Source organism: Barbus barbus, assembly GCF_936440315.1.
Source record: "Barbus barbus genome assembly, chromosome: 47".
In the NCBI taxonomy this organism is placed as follows: Eukaryota; Metazoa; Chordata; class Actinopteri; order Cypriniformes; family Cyprinidae; genus Barbus; species Barbus barbus.
The window spans coordinates 23,507,485-23,527,989 of NC_136725.1; the positions used below are offsets into that span (position 1 = coordinate 23,507,485).

The following is a 20,505-nucleotide window of genomic DNA, read 5'->3' on the forward strand; positions in this document are numbered from 1 at the left end:
TTTTATGACATAAAATGAACTCTAACTGAATGTGCAATATTTTTAATAACCCTTTTTTTATAATACATAACACTCTTACCTATACACTCTCTGTCCCTCTCACATATGTGTTTATCTCTCCACACACATGATATTTAATGACACTGATCACAGAACCCTTGCACAGTATCTTGGTTGAGGAACCACATCATGTCTTGCTGGATAACACACACACAAACACAAATTTGCATACATATATATATGTTAGTGATATCTAAGTAATAACGTGCCTGTGTACAGTTGAAAACACATAAGCATGCTGAACTGTAGTTTACACACATGCACACATTCAAGTTGTCAACGTTTTAAGTCTTCCTAAAGATTTTTTTTTTTACTTACCGACACAGCAAACGGTTTGCAAACAATTCGACTTACCTTCTTGTCCATGCTTCTTCCTGTTTCAAAATAATAAGAATGTGACGAATGGACACAGGCGTGGCTTGTGACGTCATGCTTGAATGTGGGCGGGGTTGGATGTCCACCGCAGGCTGCAGCGAGCCAGCGCGAGCTTCTCTTCAGTCTGGAAAATACAACACGATGATTTGTTTTTAGTATCGATATGTTTTCATTACAGTTTGATTTGAGATTCGGAAGGGTTTGTGATCATCTGCGTGTGTTTGCTCCGTTCTGTGGACGTGTTTGGACTCGACAGTGACGCAGTTTTACAGTAAATGTTGTGGATCAATGTCAATCCTTGACTGATAATCAACTGGTAAGAGCTTTATCTTCGAGTTTATTGTTTATTACATACACTTGAGTTGAAAAGCCTGTCTGTTTTATTAAAATGTTGTCGACAGACAGCCTCCATGAAGTTCAGTGACTCAGTGGATTATTAATAGAAGCTCAGAGTTAAACATGAGATTCACTTCATATGCTGTTTATAACACTCACATTATTCATTCAGCCTAAGTTCAGATATACTGTCGAAAACTAGCATGTTTACTAGTTTACATACATGTACATCAGCATAGTTTCATATCGTGGAGGATATTTGTGTGCTTCTTTATTCTTTACAATAATATTACTATTAATAATTATTATAGTTTCAAAGGACTTGCTGAGCAGATCAAACAACCCAAAAAATCTCTATTGTTTATATAATAAATATTATATAATTTAAAAATATATTTACATATAATTATATTTAATTTTGATATGTAAAATAGTAATTTATAAGAAAAAAATGAAATATATTTATAGTAATTATTTATGAAAAATTAGGCGTTTATTAATGGTAAAAATATGTTTATGTTTGATTGTACAGTGTTTAATACAGAGATGCTCAAAACTTTTAATATGAAGGAATAATGTAAATGTTTTTTATTGTTTATTTTTAATAGTTTTTATTGTTATTTGTATAGTATTTTTAATTGATTTCATCAGATTCACAAATATATATATATGTACACACACACACACATAAATACAAATATATATATATATATATTCAAATATAAATTAGAAATTAATGAATGCTTCAATGGCATGTGTTCTTCCTATTTTGGCTTTGGTTTGAGCATGTGTAGTTTAATAATAATAAATGACCTTCTTTTTTTCTAATATATTTTGGTGCAAATAGAAGTCTTTTTTTTCTTTTAGGCTGTTATACAGGTGAGAACCTCTACCAATGTTTCACCTGAAAACATTTACATTTATTTACATTTACAAGTATGCATTCAGCAGGTGCTTTTATTCAAGTGACTCAAACATCTCATATTTGCATTTTAATTAAATGTTAAAAATCAATGCACAATTATATATGAAGAGTTTATTTGCAAAAACCGATAACGCCAAACTCATTTTATTTTCAGAAATCATGTTTTTTTTTATTGTGCGTTCCAAGTAATATCAATCAAACTGCAGCTGGGTTGTTTTGATTAAGTAATAATAACTTAAACAAGTACAGGTAACTTACAAAATTAAAGTTAATCGAAATTATGTTTATATATATATACATATATTAAAAGTTTGTTTTAAAGCAAAAGCAGATAACTCCACATTTCATGTTTTAGAGTTTAAAAAACACTCATTAATCTTTGTAATCTCCTCAGATGATAATGTAGATGCCTGACAAATGTTGTTGTTGTTGTGATCATAGATTTATGGCTGACTTGTTATAGCAGCTCTTTTGATTGCTTCTGTTGTCCTCATTTGTAAGTCGCTTTGGATAAAAGCCTCTGCTAAATGACTAAATGTAAGTGTTGTTTGTGATTGTGTTCAGCAGGAGTTGTTGTTATGGAGGCGGTTCTGAAGCGACTGCAGACGCTGACCGCGGATCAGCTGAGAGACGAGCTCACCGGCGCCGGACTCAGATGCGGCCCGGTCACGGCCACCACCAGGAGCGTCTTCGAGAAGAAGCTGGCTCGAGCTCTTCTGGGGGAGGCTGCGGTGCATTCTGGGAGCTCACTTCCTGCGGAGGAGCTCCAGCAGCCAATCAGTGAGCAGAACCGAGAGGAAGTGACTGGTGAAGCTGAAACCCCAGAGCCGCAGCCGGAGAGTCCGTGTGTTTATTATGGCGTGTGTCCTGACCCAGACGACCCAGCGGTTGAAGAAGGTCTGTGGAAAGAGTACTAAAAAATCATGCTTAAGTAAAAGTATTGCTACTTAAAGCTACGGTCCAAAACTTTTTTGTGGTTAAAAATGATCCGAAATCAATTTTGGAGCAAGTACATAACCAGCCAGTGTTAAAAACTATCGCCTTACTTTAGCCTGATTCACAACGGTAAGCTTATAATTAGTGCTGTCAAATGATTAATCGCGATTAATCGCATCCAAAATACAAGTATTTGTTTACATAATATATGTACTGTGTATATTTATTACGTATATATAATTAGACACACATGCATGTATATATTTAAGAAAAATATGTAATGTTTATATATTAACTATACACAGTACACACACATATATATATTATGTAAGCAAAACTTTTATTTTGGATGCAATTAATCGCGATTAATCATTTGACAGCACCACTTATAATAATGTTTTCTAATTTAAACCCGTGTCATTTCGTCACGTAGGTGTGAGCGATATGGCAAAAATATCATATTCACGATTGTATCACGACTCTTTGTCATGTTGGTTTTACTATTTTGCCATTTGTCTGAGCAATACCCTATTATAAAGACAAAGGCTTTCATGGTAACAAAATATAAAAAAAGAATGGCAGATATTTAGGCCAAAATAGGCGAAGAAAAAAATCCTTGTCATTATTATATCTTTGCTTTTAATAAATAAGAACAAAGATGTACATTACAAATACACATAATATACAATTTTCATTCAAAGTCCATGGCCCTCAGAATATTTTGTTGTATGAATATCTGAACATGCAATAAATAAAAATAAAAATCAGACCCTCTACTTTCAAAAAAAAAAAACGAAAAATTGGGTTTTATTGTAGCTTAAAGCATTGTTTTTTTTTAAATTAACACTTGAATTTAAGCATAATTTTACATAATTTTGAGCAAAAAGCAGCGAAAATCGCATTTTTATCAAATACTACATCTGGATCATATTCAGTAATATTATCAAAGCAAAGATACAGTAGATTACTTCCATCAGTATCCCAAAGCTTGCACAGTTTCTAAATTGACATTTATTCATTTAGCTGACGCTTTTATCCAAAGCGACTTACAATTGCTATATATGTCAGAGGTCGCACGCCTCTGGAGCAACTAGGGGTTAAGTGTCTTGCTCAGGGACACATTGGTGTCTCACAGTGGATTCGAACCCGGGTCTCTCACACCAAAGGCATGTGTCTTATCCACTGCGCCATCACCACCCTATTACACCCTATACATTTCACTCTGTAGCATCAGGCAGTTTTCATTTATATGCTGTTAGTGTTGACGATCGCATTATTTTTCATATGCATATGCATACATATGAGATCCCTCATTTCTGCGTCTTCGTGGTCTGTGTTTTTGATCAACACTTTCTAGACTCATTCAGGAGATGTGTAATAGCGCCCCCTAGCGTATAGCAGTTAAAACACACAAACCCGGGAAATTTTGTGTTTGCCATGGAAATAGTTAAATGCACTGGTTAAGTGGAATTAATCGTTAAATGGAGCTTTAGCATTCAACTGAACTGTGTGCATGCATTTTAGAAACTTACATTGTTCTTGCTCCATCCATGCAATAACTGAATAATAAATGGTGATGGCGCAGTGGATAAGACACATGCCTTTGGTGTGAGAGACCCGGGTTCGAATCCACTGTGAGACACCAATGTGTCCCTGAGCAAGACACTTAACCCCTAGTTGCTCCAGAGGCGTGCGACCTCTGACATATATAGCAATTGTAAGTCGCTTTGGATAAAAGCGTCAGCTAAATGAATAAATGTAAATGTAGCGAAGTTGAATACTTAATTTTTATTCAACTCAGGTAAAAGTACCACAATTTAATTATACTCAAAGTAGAAAAAAATGAAAAATGTACTCAAGTGCTGTAACGAAAGTGTTTGTAATGAGTTTGTGCTTCTGAGAGCGTTTCATCATGACCAGTGCTGATGTGTGATTGTTTCAGGATCGCCACATGTGTACGTCGATAAGATGAAGGCGCTGAAGGCCGTGATGAAGCTGAAAGGAGCTCGATTCAAAGCCTTCGCCAGTAAAGAAGACGCGGAGAACTTCGCTAAAGGTTTCTGTGTGTCGCCGCTCAAGCTGTCTCTGGAGAAAACCAGCGCAGGTCAGTCCAACGCTCACATACACATTACAGTGATTTCTATTTGAGACAAAATCGTGATTCTCAGTTTATCCAGAATTGTGCGGCTCTAATTCACATACAGACATACTGTCAAATGTGTTTTCAGTTCAATTTTTCTTCCCATTTACAAATTTTTATGTTTGACCTTTTCTGGATTCAGTTTTTTTTTATTCAGATTCTTCTGGATGAAATTTTTTTTTGTACCATGTACTTTTCCTGGAGTTTGTTCTTGTTTTCCATTTTCATTTTTCTGGATATTGTTTTTTTTCATCATCATCTCTCTCTCTCTGCCTACTTTTTTTTTGGATTCCATTTTTGTTTTCAGTTCGAATTTTTCTGGATTCCGGGTTTTTTCTTTTTTGCCATATACCTTTTCTGGATTCCATTTTCCCCTGTATGAACTTTTTAATATATTTTTTATGAAACATTTTATTCTGAATTCCTTTTTTCCCCCTCATTTACTTTTTATGGATTCCTTTTTTCCCCCTCTGGATTTATTTATTTACTTAGTCGGTCTGGTTTCCATTTTTCTTAAGTTTTACTTTTTCTGTTTAAATGGTTACATAAAATTTAAGTGATCAAAAACCTGTCTCATTAATTAAACTCATAACACTTACACAATTTAAAGGGACAATTCCTCCAAAAATCCTAGGTGTATAAGACTTTCTTCTTTCAGACGATCAGAGTTATATTAAAAAAGTCCTGGCTCTTCCAAGCTTTATAATGGCAGTGAATGGGGGCCGAGATTTTAAAGCAAAATAAAGTCCATAAATCCATCATAAAAAGTGCACGTGGCTCCGGGAGGTTTTGAAAGGAAAATATCCATATTTAAAACTTTATAAACTGCAGTCTCTAGTTGTTCATGAGAGTCGCGTTCCTGCAGGCTCCACTGAGAATATACAGTAAATTACATTTTTATGACTGGATTCTGCAACTCTGTCCGTGTTTTCTGCAGGAATGAGATCATAGGGCTCTAGACATGTTGCCTCTTAAAGGGATAGTTCACCCAAAAATGAAAGTTCTGTCATTAATTACTCCCCCTCATGTCGTTCCAAACCCGTAAAACCTTCATTCATCTTCAGAACACAAATTAAGATATATCTAATGCTGTCAAATCATTAATCGCCATTAATCGCATCCAAAATAAAAGGTTTTGTTTTCATGATATATGTGTGTGTACTGTGTATATTTATTATGTATATATAAATACACACACATGCATGTATATATTTAAGAAAAATATAATATCAGCCTTACAGAGTGCCAAGAAGCTCTTTCAGAAAGGCAGTTTGGAAAAAAAACGCATGATACTTTCTTTGTCTGGAGCTGACGTTCGTACACAAAGCGTTGGTCTTAATTCCTAAACATTTAGGGGACGTTACCGATTTTTTCTGGGATATTTCCTTCGAACATTAAATTTAACCACAGTGTCCTCGGCTCAGATGAGGGGAGATTATGGAGACTCCTATATTCATCAGTGCATCCCAAAACACAACACAACCTCTTTGGAGCTGACATTGTATATATCTCCAGTAATGGTGGACCGCAGCTTCTCACTCAGGGCTGTGTTTATACTAATAGGACAGAGAGCGTCACAAATGAGCGGGACTTTTCCGCCTCGGTGACGTGAACAGAGGGAGAATCTCAAACAGCTCGTTTGGAGAGACTGTTTATGATTTATTGGTTTTATAAAAAATGAGTTGGTGGATTTTTAACATTATAGGCTGGTTGTTTTCACACACTGCAGCCACACAACTGTGTTTAAACACCTTATAAAAGTTGCATAATAGGTGCCCTTTAAGAAGAAACCGATAATGACCGATAATATTGGTTGAACAGATTTTAGGCTTAAATTCATCCAGTGTGGTTATTGACCGAAGACACAGGGGCAATGCGTTCCAAAGTTTAGGAGCCATAACAAAGATCTCCCTCCCATAGATGAAAGCCGAGATCTCGGAACACAAAGGAGTTCTCCTCCAGATGATCAAAGCAGACGAGAAGGAATATATGGAGAAAGTAGGTCAGAGAGATAAGTAGGTGCAAGACCGTGGAGTGACTATAAAGAAGTGATACGAGAGGACACAGGTAGCCAGAGGAGGTTATAAAGAATAGGAGTGATATGAGCAGACCGTTTGGTGTACGTTAATATTCTTGCAGCAGAATTTGAATATATTGCAAATGGGAGATGGAGCCTGCTGGTAATCCAGAAAATGATAAATGCATATACTAGTGATTCAGCATCTTTTGGGCTCATGAAGGAACGGAGTTTGGCAATTACACCGTAGTTGAAAAAATCCAGCTTTGGAGAGTTTGCTAATATAAGCGTCTAGATTTAGTTAAGAGTCAAGAATGATACCTAAGTTTTTGACGGTGGCAGTTGAAAGAATTGATGTAGCTTCAAAGAACAACATGTGTTGTTTACACTTTGATCTGAACGTAAACAGTGTATCTGCGTACATATGTTGCATATGTTGTTTGGATACGCTCCAAAATGGCACTATAATTGTTGAATAAAGTCGTTTTTGTTTTCTGTGCGCACAAAAAGTATTCTCGTAGCTTTGTAAAATTACGGTTGAACCCCTGATGTCACATGGACTATTTTAATGATGTCCTTGTTGCGTTTCTGAGCCTTGATCATGTTGTCTATGGAGGGTCAGAGAGCTCTTGGATTTGATCAAAATATCTTAATTTGTGTTCCGAAGATGAACGAAGGTCTTACAGGTTTGGAACGACACGAGGGGGAGTAATTAATAACAGAATTTTTTTTTTGGGTGAACTATCCCTTTAAGATGGCTTGTTGTTGATGGATTCTGTGTTCAGAGCGCTCGGTGAGTTCAGACGCTGTGAACCTGGAGAAGGCTAATGAGTTTAAGAGTCCTCGAACCCAAGACCTGACGGCCAAACTGCGCAAAACCGTGGAGCGAGGAGACGAGGAGGCGTTCAGAGAGCTGGTCTGGGGAAATCCACGATATCTCATCGGATCCGGGGACAATCCCACTATCGTGCAGGTGCGCTTTCCATTTACAGTTGCTAAGATTTTTAATGTTTCTGTAAGAAGTGTCCTCTGCTCACCAAGACTGCTTTTATTTGATCAAAAATACAGTAAAAATAGTTAAATATTTTTATGATGTAAACAGCAGCTTTCTATGTGAATATGTGTTAAACTATAATTTATTTCTGTGATCAAAGTTGAATTTTCAGCACAATTTCTCCAGTCTTCAGTGTCACATGATCCTTCAGAAATCATAATAATATACTGATTTTCTGCAACTTTTATTATTAGCAGTAGTAGTAATGATGATTATTAATAGTTTACTTTATATATAACTATTGTTATATTAATATTACAATTACAAATTAATGTTTTTAATTTAAAAATATAATATAATATATTATATCATATTTTTTAATAAATTAAGTTATTGCTATCAAAATAATTATAATTACAATTTCTATTTCCACAAAAATTATAATAATGATAAAACATTATTAACAATTTTAATTATTATTATTATTAATAGTAGTAGTAGTAGTACTAGTAATAATTAATAGTTTGCATTATGTATGACTATTATTACATTAACATTATTATATGTAATATTTTTAAATAAATTAAATAATTTATATTTAAAATTATTATAATTACAATTTTTTTTGGCATGCCAAATATAATGATTATTTTAATAAAAACAATTGTATAAATTAATATCAAATTTTATTAGTAGTATTTCTGATTATTATCAATGTTGAAAACAGTTGCTGCTTAATATTTTTGTGCAAACTGTGATTCAAAAGAACAGCATTTATTTGAAATAGAAATCTTTTGAAACATTTCACAAACACATTTTGTGCAGTTTTCATTTTTGGTTGAACTGTTCCTTTAACACCAAGCATAATTTCCTCGTGGTTCATGTCTTGTGTGCAGGAGGGATGCAGATATAACGTCTTGCATGTGGCGGCTAAAGAGAACCAGGCGGGCATCGCTCGTCTGCTGCTGGAGACACTGGAGGACCCCGAGTTCATGCGGCTCATGTATCCTAACGATAACGAGCTCATGCTGCAGCAGCGCATTCAATACATCGTAGATCTGTACCTCAACACGCCTGACAAAGCTGTGAGTGTGCTTATAATTACATTCAATTACTGGTATTAAACTTAGAAGTGCTATTTATGTTGGCACACAAAGTATAATAATGATCATTTTAATAATAACAATTATAAAGCTAACAACAACTTTGATTTGTATTATTATTATTATTAGTAGTAGTAGTAGTAGTAATGATGATAATTAATAGTTTACGTTATATATAACTATTATTATATTAATATAACAAAAAATGAATGCTTTTAATTAAAAAATATAATATTTTTAAATTATTGCTATCAAAATTATTATAATTTGTTTATAAATTATTATAAAAACAATTTCTATTCCCACAAAAAGTCTAATAATGATAATTTTAATAATAACAATTTTAAAATTAATAACCATTTTAATTATTATTAGCAGTAGTAGTAGTACTGAAAATAATTAATAGTTTACATTATAACTATTATTACATTAACATTATTATATAATATATAGTTATTGTTTTTTATTTAAAATGTAACATTTTTAAATAAATTAAATTATTTCTATTAAAATTATTATAATTACAATTTCTATCGGCACGCAAAGTATGCTAATGATAATTTTAATTAGAATTAGTGATATTAAGTAATAGTTTACTTTATATGTAGCTATGAATATTATAATAGTAAATTACATGTTTTTTTTATTTACAAATGTAACATTTTAAAATAAATTAAATTGACTATTGTGTTACAATTTCTATCGGGACACAAGGTATAATAATGATCATTTTAAGAAGAACAATTAATATCACATTTATTTTATTATTAGTATTAGTGATAATAATTGACGTCATATTTTTAAATAAATGAAATCATCGCTATAATTTCTATTGGCAAACAAAATATAATAATGATCATTTTAATAATAATAACAAACAAGCATACTAAGGAGTTATTATTATATTAAGAAAATTAATTGGTATTTAAATATTATAATAACAATAAAAAAAATAACATTATTACTGTGTTATTATTTGTAATATTACTGTTGTTATTATTATTATCATTAGTTGTAGTAGTCATAGTAATAATATCTGAACCAAGCAGTGAATGCCGTGCATGCACATATATTATATATATATCAGACCTGCACATTTATCATATATATATATGTATATATATATATATCAGACCTGTTCTACACCTGATTTTCTTGGCAGAGCAACGAGACGCCGCTGCACTTCGCGTGTAAGTTTGGATGTCCGGAGGTGGTGGATGTTCTGTGTTCACATCCGAGCATCGACAAACACTGCAGCAACAAATATGGCCAGAAACCGTCCGCTGTAAGAAACTGACCCGTCTTAAACATGTCTTACTCTCATTCATGAAATAACGGCTGGTGTTTGTTCTGCAGGTGATCTGTGAGCGCAAAAACAAGAGCAAGGAGGTGAAGCAGAAGATCATGGAGTATTTGGAAGGTTTGTTTCCATCATGTTGCTCGAGCAGTGTTGGGGAAAGTTACTTTTAAAAGTAATGTATTACAATGTTACGTTATGCCCTAAAAAAGTAACTAACTATGTTACTATTAGTTACCTTTTATGGAAAGTAATGCGTTATGTTACTTTTGAGTTACTTTTTAAATCTGGGCAGGGCTTGCTTGTTTGTTTTTAATATATAAAGTTCTTCTTGTACAAATATAAAAGCCCTTTCACACTAAAAGTGAAGTGAATCCGCCTCAGTCTGAAGGAAATATAGATTCAGGTCTGTACAGTAGAGGACGCAGCTCAAACTAATCACATGAAGAATATGACGCAGGAGAAGAAAGTTCAACATTATTCAGCAATAACTACAATCAAACACAAATTTAATTTTAGCTTAGTGTGGTTGAATTGGATCATAGAAGGTTAGTAGCAAAGACATTGGTTAATAAAATGGGATTAAATACATATTATATTTGTCTTTTTTAACATATTTAATTTGTATAATATTCAGAGTTTGCATTTGACTGTTTTTATTGATTTTGAGGAACACTGAATGTGTTTTAGTGCAGGTGAGATGAGTAAATACATGCTGATATTTAGTGTTGAACTACAGTAAGATCATGTTCACACACAACACTCTGCACTTACTCCTGATTTCTCTCAACATGGCAACACAAGAGCTGAAAAAAAAAAGATATATATACACACACACACACTCACACACACACACACACACACACATACACACACACACACACACACTCACACACACATACACACACACACACACACACACACACACTCACACACACATACACACACACACACACACATACATACATAAATCTCAAAGTAATCTCATAAAATACATCATAAATCAAGTAAAGAAAAATCAATTGCAAAAAAGGAGAAAATCCAGTTCTCCATGTAATCCTGGAAATTGTGTTGCTTTCAAAGTGTAAATCCAGAAAGATTCTCTCTGTTGTAATCTTTTTTTATCCTACCTCCTCTTCTTATTGACCTCAGAATATGCTCTTTACCCACTATTTTCAATGTACTGGGGTCACCATGATTTTTATCTCTATAATGTAAGGCCATGGGATATTGAGGATTACAGGTTTGTATAGCATTCTTTTGTTCTGCTAATCTCATCTTTCATTTCCTTTTAGTCATCTCTATATAGAAACAACCACATGGACACTCTAACCTATACACCACTAATGAAGTATTGCGAATTGCAAATGAATTTACCTTAAACTCACGGCCTGATATTAACCATGTTCTCACAATGATTGCAATTACCACATCTGTAATTTCCCACATTTGAACATAACCAGGTGTTTGGTCTTATAGAGGAACGATGACTTCTCACCAGTTTAGATTTAATAGTTAGAGCTCTTATATTTAAAGGTGAGGATCACTTTCAATATCAATTCTGATATCAATTTTATTTGCCTCTGTACTGTATTGTGTAACAACATTTTTGTCTTTGTCTCAATAACTCATCTCTACTTATGCTTTTAGCTTTATCAAATGCTTTCTAAATCACACTGTTTTTATTTCTCCGTTCTTTAAATCTCTGAATCATATCTTCAGCCTTGATGTCGAAATCCTCCTCCTTGTCACAAATTCTTTTTAACTTCTGAAACTGTCTAAAAGGGATGTTATTAGTCAACCATGAGGGATGAAATCTGTCTGCTCTTAGGATAGTATTCCTGTCCGTTTCTTTTCTGAACATAGTTGTATTCAGTTTTCCTTTTTTATCCTTAATCCTTAAGTGTAATTTATTTGAAAAAGAAACTCAGATACTTCCTTCTAAATTAAAAAGTAATGCGTTATTTTACTAGTTACTTACTTAAAAACTAATCTGAATACGTAACCCCCAACACTGCGCTCGAGTGCTGGGAACGCATTACAAGTAAGGCGAGTTACGTAATCAGATTACTTTTTTAAAGTAACTAGTAAAATAACACACTACTTGTTCACTTTTTCAAATAAATAGCACCAGTTACTGTGTTTCTGATGTATTGTCCGACAGCTCTGGTGTTGCCATGTTGAGAGAAATCAGGAGTAAGTGCAGAGTGTTGTGTGTGAACATGATCTTACTGTAGTTCAACACTAAATATCAGCATGTATTTACTCATCTCACCTGCACTAAAACACATTCAGTGTTTCTCAAAATCAATAAAAACAGTCAAATGCAAACTCAGAATATTATACAAACCTGCAAAAATTAAAATAAGATATAATTTATGTATTTAATCCCATTTTATTAACCAATGTCTTTGCTACTAACCTTCTATGATCCAATTCAACCACACTAAGCAAAAATGACACATTTGTGTTTGATTGTAGTTATTGCTGAATAGTGTTGAACTTTCTTCTCCTGCGTCATATTCTTCATGTGATTAGTTTGAGCAGCGCCCTCTACTGTACAGACATGAATCTACATTTCCTTCAGCCTGAGGCGGATTCACTTCACTTTTAGTGTGAACGGGCTTTTATATTTGTACAAGAAGAACTTTATATATTAAAAACAAACAAGCAAACCCTGCCCAGATTTTAAAAGTAACTCAAAAGTAACATAATGCATTACTTTTCATAAAAAGTAACTAAGTAACATAATTAGTTACTTTTTTAGGGTGTAATGCAATATTGTAATGCATTACTTTTAAAAGTAACTTTCCCCAACACTGGTTGTTGGCGTTTTTGTCACAGACAGATTTTACGTGCCATTGCTGCGGGCCACAGATAACACGCTGCATCCGGTGATCGGCTCCCCCTGGTGTCTCGGGTCACCGGAGTCCTGCGGTCAGTTATACAGGCCTGACCGGATGATGGACAGCCCCAAAGACCCAATAATGACCCTCACGGCTTTTGCTGGGCCTTTGACTTCATCAAAGGTGCTTTATACCTCTTTGAATCTCACTTGTAATTGCATAAATGAGCAGCGACAGACATTAACATGTTCATAATTATAATAATCACAGTCATTTTTTAAACTAATTTCTGTAATATAGTGTTTTTTAAATTAAATAAAAAATGTTTATGTAAAAATATATTTTAAATAAATTAAATCATTGTTATTAAAATGTAAAAGTTTGTAAATAAAAATGCATAACATTAATAATGAATAAAATATGATTATTAAATAATGTAATTTAAATATAACAGTATTCTTATCATTATTTCAAACCAGCATAATAGAGAATCATCATTATACTTAAAAAAAATTAATTGTTGTTATTAAAATATTATAATGACAATTTTTGTTGCCATGGAAGTTATATGAATAATAATTTAATAACATTAAAATAATAATAATAAAAATGTTGTTATTTTTAAATTGATGTTGTTTTTATTACTAGTATTATTAAGATTAGTAGTAACAATAATACAATTATTTTTAGATAATATTATTGTTATTATTACAAATAAGCATGCTAAATTATTTTTTTAATTATTTTAAAAAACGTGATTTATTGTTTTAAAAATTATTATATTATATTATATTCAGTTAGAACAAAATGATATATAAATATAAATTATAAATTAAGTAATTAAAATTAATAACATTCATTTCATTATTATCATTAAAAATTGTAAATATTTTTAGATATAAAGTTATTGTCATTATTGCAAACAAGTATAAAAGTTATTGTTTTATAATTAAGATACGCATTGTTATTAGAATTATTATATTACAATTTCCGTCAACACACAAAATACAACAATAATAATTTAAATGACAATTTTAAAATCAATATTATTTTTATTACTAATAGCAATGACAATAGTCATCATCATAATATATAATATAATATTTAATAATTAATCATTTATTTAGGACCACAATTCCTTTGCAAAGGAACAAGAGAAACAAAGAACAACAAACGAATAGGACAAGTGTAAACGTAGAGCTGGAGAACATGTGCAAAAACCCCAAACAAATGCACCATTCACTCACAGAATGGCAAATAACAAACAGCCAGATCTGCGAAGCAGCTAAACTCAGACGGTGTTTTCCTTCAGGCCGAGGAGTTTCACAGACTGTGGAAGACGCCGCGGCGGGAACGAGCCGGATATTTCCATCAGATCCTGAAGACGGATTCTGAGCGCGGCGCAGAGAGAGTCGGCCGGTGAGCACGCTCATTTAATTAATAACACTAAACTCCAGGGATGTAATGATATAAAATCTCACGATACCATATTATTGAGATTAAATAAAGAATTGGGGAAAAAATTAACATTTTGTACATTTTGAAGTTAAATTATTCTATTTAATGCACTTTGAGAGTTCACATTTAAAAGCTCCATCCCATGTTTCTTAACTAAGAAAACTTTTTTAAACTAAAAAAAAAAGTAAGTGAATTGACTTGTAGTTAAACTTTAAATAGGACTCAACCCTCTTTTTATTTGTGGTCTACTGTCTCGGTCTAAATTACATTCACACTGCTGTTTTAGGAAGACAAACAAATTAGAGTATAATAATAATAACAACCATAATAGCTATATATTGTAAAACAATTGCACTGTAAAATAAATGAAAATGTATATTATTTTTGCTTTACACAACAGTAGGAAAATTACTAAATTTATTTTCTACTAATTTCTACACTTAAAGAGATCTTTTGAATCTGGACTGCATTTAAACCGCTAGCTGTCAGTAATTCATATACGGCACTTTTAAGCTTTTATTTTGACGGAAAACTCCAGCTTCAGTGAAAACGGGCTGATTTATACTTCTGTATCGGACATACGCCGTAGGCTGTGCGCCGGTTTCATTTATACTTCTGATAGCAGCATCAGCCGTGACGGCGGCAAATAAATATCTAAGAACAGATCATTTATTTAAAACTACAAGATGGCATTCTTTCAATCTCCACAAGGCAGGACAACATTGATTGTCGCGGACAACAAAGTGATGCATAATGCTATAATAATGCTGCATAATGCTACTTATAATAAATGATAGGACACTTGTTCTTTGCTTTGTTTTATTTCGAATAAGAAGGTGTAATATTAAAATATATTAAAGTGCAAAAAACAAACTCAAATACATACTAAAGCAGACCAATCTGCGTAGAATTCATAGCTTTCAGTCACGTGACCGTCTCGAAGACCTGGAGGGAAAAACATCCACAGAACCACAGCCTGTCAATTCTCCACAAATATTTATTCACCTCTCAAAAGAATAAAACTAAGGTATGTGAACAAAATGCAAGTTTTGGCCATTAGCGATCCATATTAAGCAGCAATATTTAAATCATTAAACAGTGCGACAAAAACGTTGTAAAAACACTTAAAGTGCCTTAATATATTTAAAACAGTAATATTAAAAGATCAAGTTCAGTAATCACCATATTAATGATGCATAGTTTACACAGGCAATAGGGTTATAATGATTCGATTCACAATTTTTTTTTTATCAGATTTAAGACCAATTATAAATTAAATGTGTCCTTTTATTATTGCTTGGACAAAATGCTGCACATTTCTTTGTTAAACTGAAATATAACTCTAATATACTAATATAGCTCTTGCATATTATTGCTGTTTTATAAAAGCCTCTGCTGAATAACAATTTAAATATAATGTAAATGTAAATAACAAAACTAAATAGAAATTCTAAAACAAGCCCCAAATCAAATAAATAAGTAACACAAATAGAAGAAATCTCTTCATATAAAGAAAATTTTCCATTTAAAATTAGAGGCAACCGCTGCATTTTAATCATCATCCAAACAAAGATGCTTATTTATTTACTTATTTCTAATTACTGTAGTAAATATTACATAAAGTAGGAATGTCATTTCAGCAATTGTTTAAATACATAAATTACATATCAGCCAATGCATGTGTTATTTACTTATTGTTTTAATAAAAATAATGTGATATATCATATCAGCTTTATATCAGACATCAGCCGTCCTGCTCTCTAAGATACTGACCGTCAAAAAACATAATCGTTAGACAACGAATGTGAATGTGACCCTCCTGACTGATCATTACACTCATGTATATTATTATTATGATTTTTTTATGAGTATTTTACTTCCTTTTCTGTAAAGCACTTTGAATTAGCATTGTGTTTGAAATGTGCTATAAATAAACTTGCCTTGCCTAACGATTCATATCGTCATGTAACCACGATAATATCGAGACAGTTTTGCTATTGATAATATCTCTTGCATCCCTACTAAACTCCATTAAGTTCATTAATGTCTGCAGAGAGCTGGCTCGTGAGATGGGACTCCCTTGGGCCGAATACTGGGCTTTCCTCCGCTGCTTCATCGATCTGAGCAGCAGCGATGGGCTGGAGATGCTGGAGGAGCACCTGAGCTTCACAGACAACCGTTCCTCCGCAGGTCACTTTCTGAGCGCATCTTCCTGAGCTTACTCAGGGTTTTACTTGGATTGGACCGCACAGCATTTTCACCCTTGTCCCGCGCGTCACATATTGAGAAAATGCCCCACATTTTCACCAGTCTGTTGGTTTATAATGGTCATATCAAGAAAACGTGCATGCGATCTTTTGCCTTTGTCTGAAAGCTTTTTATTTATTCTTTTTGTGCTGTGCTGTCACCTGGGTCAATATCACCATAGAGTGCCACCATAGAAAGCGAATGTTCCCATTCGCTTGGTCATAAATAGTAGACACTCAAGTACTATAGAAACATATTAGCTGAGCTCCCACACATTTGTTTTAGATAATTATGGGCCATTACTCGAAGCATAAACCATAAGATGTGTCCACCCTGTTATGGACATATATATTACTGTTAAATATGTTTTCATTGCAAAATTAAGATGCACATTATATTTTCTGAAAGGCATGATGTCCCTTTCCTAAACAGGGTTATTAAAAAAATAATATAATTATTATCAATCACATTGATATGCCCCCCATTCATTTGAGTTTTTAGCAATATTAACTACAAATGAATGCTATGTCCACCTGTCATGTTTGTGTCCACTCTATCAACAGGCATTTTGAGCTTCAATTAGTATATTAGCTCACAAAAAACTGTGACTAGCTAAATATTTAGTCTGGTTGTTGAAGAGAATTTGGTATATTTAAACTTACATATTTTGAAAATACTGTATTCTAATCACTTCTGGCATATTGTATGCCGACAGGGTGGACAAAGCAAGACAAAGAGAACAAATCAAATCTGTTTCCTTATACCAGCAGAATCAACTTAAAACATTTCATTTTTAATAAGACAAATGTATTGTCTTATTAATAAAGCATCACTGTGAAAGGTCTACTTTTATTTGTGTACACTCGCGTTGTGCTTTTGTAAAATAAAGAAAATAAGATGTTGCTTTCTGCCATTTGTGTTTCCTTTCAGTGAACAAATGAAGCGTGTCACAGAAATGAACTGAAACTCAGCATACTGTATATACGTTTATATATTTATTTATAAACTTAACACTTTTTTCTTAAAAATGTTGTTGGGTGTGGTTGTTGTGTATTGTGTGTGGTTTTATATCACAGCAGCTTTGAGTCCAAGACAAATTTCCTGCAAAGGACAGTAAAGTATAACTAGCTCTAATGTCTTGTTTTCCTGTGTCAAAGGCCGCTCTGATGGATCGTCTGCGGCGTTTCTTGATTCAGATGAACTGCATCCGTTCCCTGTGCGAGATCTGCTGCAGGAGTTTGAGAAGGTTCTGCTGGAGCGGAGCGCTGACTCGGGCTGCGCAGCTGATGAAGACGGCTCCAGCTGCGGCTCAGACGAGTATTTCACCGCCGACGAGGACTCGGTCCAGCCGGACTCCTCCAGCTCCTCCTTTAAATCCACACACAGCACCACGGATCTGAGCCACAGAGCTCATGTGTTTATAGCAGGGTGAGAAAGAACACTTTGACCTGTCCAAAAAATTATTCAAATTTCGAATATTCGTCAAATTAAAAAAAGAAAATCCACATTCGAATGCAAAAATTTAACCCACTGGATGCAGCACTGTTCATTCAAAATTACTGCAGAAAAAGAGAACATCAATGCAGAGAAGATGTTGTTTACGTCAAAACTGAAACAAGCCGTTCACACAGAACACACATTTATCACATTTCCTATAGAGACATCCATCACCGTTGCACTCGCAACGCATGTAAAATTAGTTCAACTTTTAAAAAACATGTCTCCAGACTTTATGGCGGTTTTTCCCCATCCCTCTGCATCTCATGCTTTTAAATTAAAAAAGTGCTCTTTGTGATTGTTTTTTCAGTCCTTTGTATTAAACTAAACACACATACATGATGCTGTTTTGTTTCTAATTGTTTAAGCAACTTAATTATATATGGTTTATAAACATTATGCACTTTTTTCCACATATATTCATGTTATTTTAATGCTTTGAGGAAACGTGCATTAGTAATATTTTGCTCGATGCGCCCTCTTGTGGCCTCAGGAGAGAAACCAAAAGCTTTTTGAACTGAAATTATGCCTTTTAAATTCTAATATTATTAGAATATTGATAATATTTAAGTACAAAATTCGAATGTAGTTTTTCAGCCAGTTTGACAGCCTTAGTACACACTGCTCAGACTCATTCATGAAAATGCATTTTCTAGGCTCCTTTTCTGATTCTTTGCTTCTCTTTTGGCCAGTATTTCCCCGACCAAGCTGGACAGTGATGTTCTTGTTGCACTGAATGATGTGGAGATCGAGCCGCTCTCACATCCCAGCGTCATCCGGTGGAGAAACATGATCTTGTCCTATTCTCCATCACAACGACAGAGGTAGTGCTGAGTCCAGAAGACTCTTATTCAAGTTCAGATGCATTGTGTGGCCTTCTTGAGCATCAGTAAATGTTTGCACCTTTTGTAATAGTTGTGTATGAGTCCCTCAGTTGCCTTCAGTGTTAAACGATGGATTTCAAAATCATAGTCACTGCTGGAAAGGGTTCAAATATGCAGAAGATGCTGGAAAACCAAAGAATGTGCAGGAGCTGGGGGATTTTTCTGAAGAACAGCAGGAAGTTGAACTGCTCAGGACCAACGAGGGACTCATGAACAACTATCACAAAATATAAAAACAGTCGAGGATCATCCAGGAAATGACATACAGTGTTAAGATTCAGTTATTATTTTGTCTTGTTGGAGTATATGTAAACATCTGTTATGTGAAATAGCTTATTCAGGACAACACTAAATCAAAAATAGCATGCAATTTTCATGATCCCTCTTATTTAGTAAAATTATTAATATTCTGCAAGGGGTATGTAGTCTTATGAGAACAACTGTATATTTATGAGATATATATATAATCTATAATGCACTGAAGTATGTTTCCTTGTTACATGATGTGATTTTCAGCTGGCCGTCCCCCTCACAGATGAACAGAGACACAGCCGTCAGACTGAACTGGTTAACCGTCTCGCCCAAGTTCAGAGGTCCTGGTCAATTTAACCCTCAGCGGTTCACGTTGAGCCCGCAGATCAAACCCTACAGTCTTCTTTAATCAGAGCTTCAGCTCAGAAACTCTCAGCAGAAGTGTTTTTATTACAAGTTAAACTATGTTTTATGCAATTTTCTATTTTTGCACAGCAATTGTGTTGCCTTTAATAATTACACTAATTTTCCTGCATGATAATATTTGTGAATGTGGGGGGGGGAGCTGCATCTGAAGTTTGATATATGTAATATATAATTATAATGCATTGAAGTATGTTTCCTTTATGTTACATAAAGATTTGTTAAGAAAACAGTTTTGTTGCATCTGGTATGTTTTCTCAGTCCACACAAAGGTGCAAACTAAGTGACAGAGCTGTGCACATGTAAGCATTGCAGTGTTGATCACATGCAACACGTTTGTTTTACTCTGTACCAGCAGATGGTGCTGGTCAAATCTGTCAACAATCACCTCTGACTGGGTTTACAGGTTCTATTGTTGCAACATTCTCCTCAGATGACTTCAGATCGTGTGTGTGTGTGTGTGTGTGTGTGTGTATGTGTGTGTGTGTGTGTGTGTGTGTGTGTGAGAGAGAGAGAGAGAGAGAGAGAGAGAGAGAGAGTGTGTGTGTGTGTGTGAGAGAGAGAGAGAGTGATTGTGTGTGTGTGTGTGTGTGTGTGTGAGAGAGAGAGAGAGAGTGATTGTGTGTGTGAGAGCGCGAGACTGTGTGTGTGTGTGTGTGAGAGAGAGAGAGAGTGACTGTGTGTGTGTGTCTGAGTGTGTGTGTGTGTGTGTGTG

General features: G+C 33.9%; 1 protein-coding gene across 2 annotated transcripts; it reads left to right on the forward strand.

The window, feature by feature from the left end:
* Positions 1 to 476: 476 nt before the first annotated feature.
* LOC306865574 (ankyrin repeat and LEM domain-containing protein 2) lies at positions 477 to 20,013 on the forward strand. Of its 2 annotated transcripts, none has more exons than XM_079410272.1 (13): positions 477 to 751; positions 2,264 to 2,593; positions 4,575 to 4,736; positions 7,575 to 7,762; positions 8,680 to 8,868; positions 10,049 to 10,171; positions 10,243 to 10,306; positions 13,028 to 13,212; positions 14,342 to 14,448; positions 16,541 to 16,677; positions 17,892 to 18,162; positions 18,924 to 19,055; positions 19,632 to 20,013. In XM_079410272.1, the coding sequence occupies exons 2-13, from the start codon at positions 2,275 to 2,277 to the stop codon at positions 19,774 to 19,776; spliced, it is 2,022 nt and encodes a 673-aa protein (XP_079266398.1). In that variant the 5' UTR covers positions 477 to 751; positions 2,264 to 2,274; the 3' UTR covers positions 19,777 to 20,013. The 2 variants fall into 2 exon arrangements, with proteins under 2 accessions (XP_079266398.1, XP_079266397.1); XM_079410271.1 differs by having other exon boundaries at positions 496 to 751; positions 2,261 to 2,593.
* Positions 20,014 to 20,505: the final 492 nt, after the last annotated feature.

What these genes read in the sequence shown, in the direction of transcription:
- LOC306865574 (XM_079410272.1), top strand. Translation starts at nt 2,275, where the DNA reads ATGGAGGCGGTTCTGAAGCGACTGCAGACGCTGACCGCGGATCAGCTG. An exon ending in TCAACACGCCTGACAAAGCT is followed by an intron (nt 8,869 to 10,048) that starts GTGAGTGTGCTT and finishes TTTTCTTGGCAG; the next exon opens with AGCAACGAGACGCCGCTGCA. An exon ending in GCTCATGTGTTTATAGCAGG is followed by an intron (nt 18,163 to 18,923) that starts GTGAGAAAGAAC and finishes TCTTTTGGCCAG; the next exon opens with TATTTCCCCGACCAAGCTGG.